This window comes from Plasmodium inui, assembly GCF_000524495.1.
Source record: "Plasmodium inui San Antonio 1 unplaced genomic scaffold supercont1.49, whole genome shotgun sequence".
NCBI lineage: Eukaryota > Apicomplexa > Aconoidasida > Haemosporida > Plasmodiidae > Plasmodium > Plasmodium inui.
The window spans coordinates 64950-67044 of record NW_008481883.1 but is presented as its reverse complement, the minus strand read 5'-3'; the positions used below and the strand labels follow the sequence as shown (position 1 = coordinate 67044).

The 2095-nt window shown below is 45.1% G+C and overlaps 1 protein-coding gene across 1 annotated transcript; it reads left to right on the top strand.

Moving 5' to 3' along the window:
- Positions 1–284: 284 nt before the first annotated feature.
- On the top strand, positions 285–530 carry C922_05264 (hypothetical protein; the record flags this gene model as incomplete). The annotated part of the gene is made up of 1 exon (XM_008820836.1): positions 285–530. One exon carries the CDS (start codon positions 285–287, stop codon positions 528–530), a length of 246 nt encoding a protein of 81 aa, XP_008819058.1.
- Positions 531–2095: the final 1565 nt, after the last annotated feature.

Here is a 2095-nt window from a genome sequence, read left to right as displayed (position 1 = left end):
GGGGGGGGGGGAAAGAAGCACTCAGGAAGTATCAGGATGGATAAGTAATGTGGGGAAAAAATAAGCGCAGTCTAAAAATCAAATGAGCCGCCGGAGAGACTGATCAGGGATCCTATATAAAAGGTATCTAAGGGGAAAGACTCACAATAGCTGCTTATAGGACCCCGACGGAGAGCTCTACGTCAACTGCAGCTATCAAAAAAAAGGGGAGACCTGACGTAATATCCTAGTGAGAAGCCCTTTCCACTAAATGCAGGGTCTAATAGAATACTAGTCTTAAGTTGATGGCAAATGCAACTAAATCCTACAGATGGAACGGGGGTATCAAGGTGCTACCTGACCCCCAGGAGAAGAATAACTGGACCTCCCCGGAAGTGATAAAATCTCGGAGAACTGGGCCACTCGGAGGAGGAAGAAGCATATGGAGAAGGTACTTAGTGACTTTAGCCGGGGATTCCCTAGAGCTACAGGAGGCCCATTTTAAGAAGACAAAACAAAGGGAGGGCGCAGGATTCACCGTGGGAAAGTAGTTTCAACTCTACCCCCAGACTGAGTCGAAGTCAGGTTCTAACACTAGGGATAAGTAATAGCAGGGGAGACAATATATATTAACACCAGGGCCCCCTGGACTGTTAACTAAAACTATGAGCGTCCGCCCAAATAATATAAGCTCTTCGAATCAGTTCCCCCACCACCAAGGGATCCGGCAGGGTGCCCGTAGTTGAGTTGGACTAATACAAATAAGGGATGAGGGGAGTTACTGACGCCAATATAAGGGGGGGAAATTAATAAAGGACATGTCAACCAACTTAGGGGCTTGTGGGGGCGAGCCCCTAGCGAGGAAACAAGTGAGGGCAAAAGTCAACGAAGAAGTAGCTATCTGAATTGCCTATAATATTATTTCCCCCAATAGCCTTAACCGGATAACAGATAAAGGAAGGTAAACTGTGGGACTAATAACCCTGATAACACTAACCCCTACATTATAAAAGCAATATATCTTCCCCCTAAACAGAATAAGAGAAAAACCAACTCAATGAACCCAGGAAAGTAATTATACAGCACAGGAAAGAGACGAACGGCTTCAGGCCAGTGGTACGGGTGGAAGCAAAAGTAGTTTATGGAACCGTGCGAGTAAAGACGGGACTGAAATCCTTTTAATTCCGAACAATAATAATAGATAGTAAATAATAGCCAGGGACATCTGCCTGCCGAGTCCAAGAAATTGAAGAAAAGGGAGTTAGGAGAATGATAAGGGAATCTAAGAGGGTATGAAATAGTCGAAGTGGGCCATAAATGAAGGATCGAGGAAGGGAATGATAATTTAGTTAAGGAATAACGAGAAAATATAACATAAAAGCCTGAGGACAAATGATCTGAATAGCTTCCGAAGGTAATTATCCCAGTACAGGGGAGGGCGGGCAGGAAATCCACGGCTACCGGAAGATGGGCATAGTAGATATATAATAGGAGCCACTTGTATAAATAGTCCGAATGGAATCTGAGTAGTACTCAATATAGTAGAAGGGTATTACAAACCAGGTAGTTGAGTAGACGGGCGGAGAGGGAGGAGAAAAATTAACAGCAGCACACCAGGAATACATGATGCCAAGCGGTACCTGATTAAATCTCCAAATAGAAGGAGGGCAGACACAGACAAGGCAGGGAGGGTATTGGCCTCCGGCTGAGGTAGAGGGCCCTAAAGGGGGAGGAGGCTATATTACTAATGCGTGTAGAAGGGATAACCTAGGGGATGGTAGAAGGGAATAACATATCTCCCAAGCAATCGACTCCCTGAGGGAAAGTATAGGTATAAGAAAACAGCAAACAGGATATTCCTCGTTAAATATAAAAGAAATCACTCACTAAAGAGTAACCAAATAAAACCACGAAGACGCCACTTTTACGAAAGAGTAACAGAGATAAGGAATCCCCCCTTTTTGCGGAATAAGGCAATAAAGTGAGTACTCCGAGGGACTCCCCAAGGCAAACAGCAACATAGAAACTTGAATCAGAACCAAACCAGGAACCCCACACACCCCCGCCCCTGGTTGAACCAAGGAGGGAGTTCGTACACCATCCAGAGAAGCCTTCT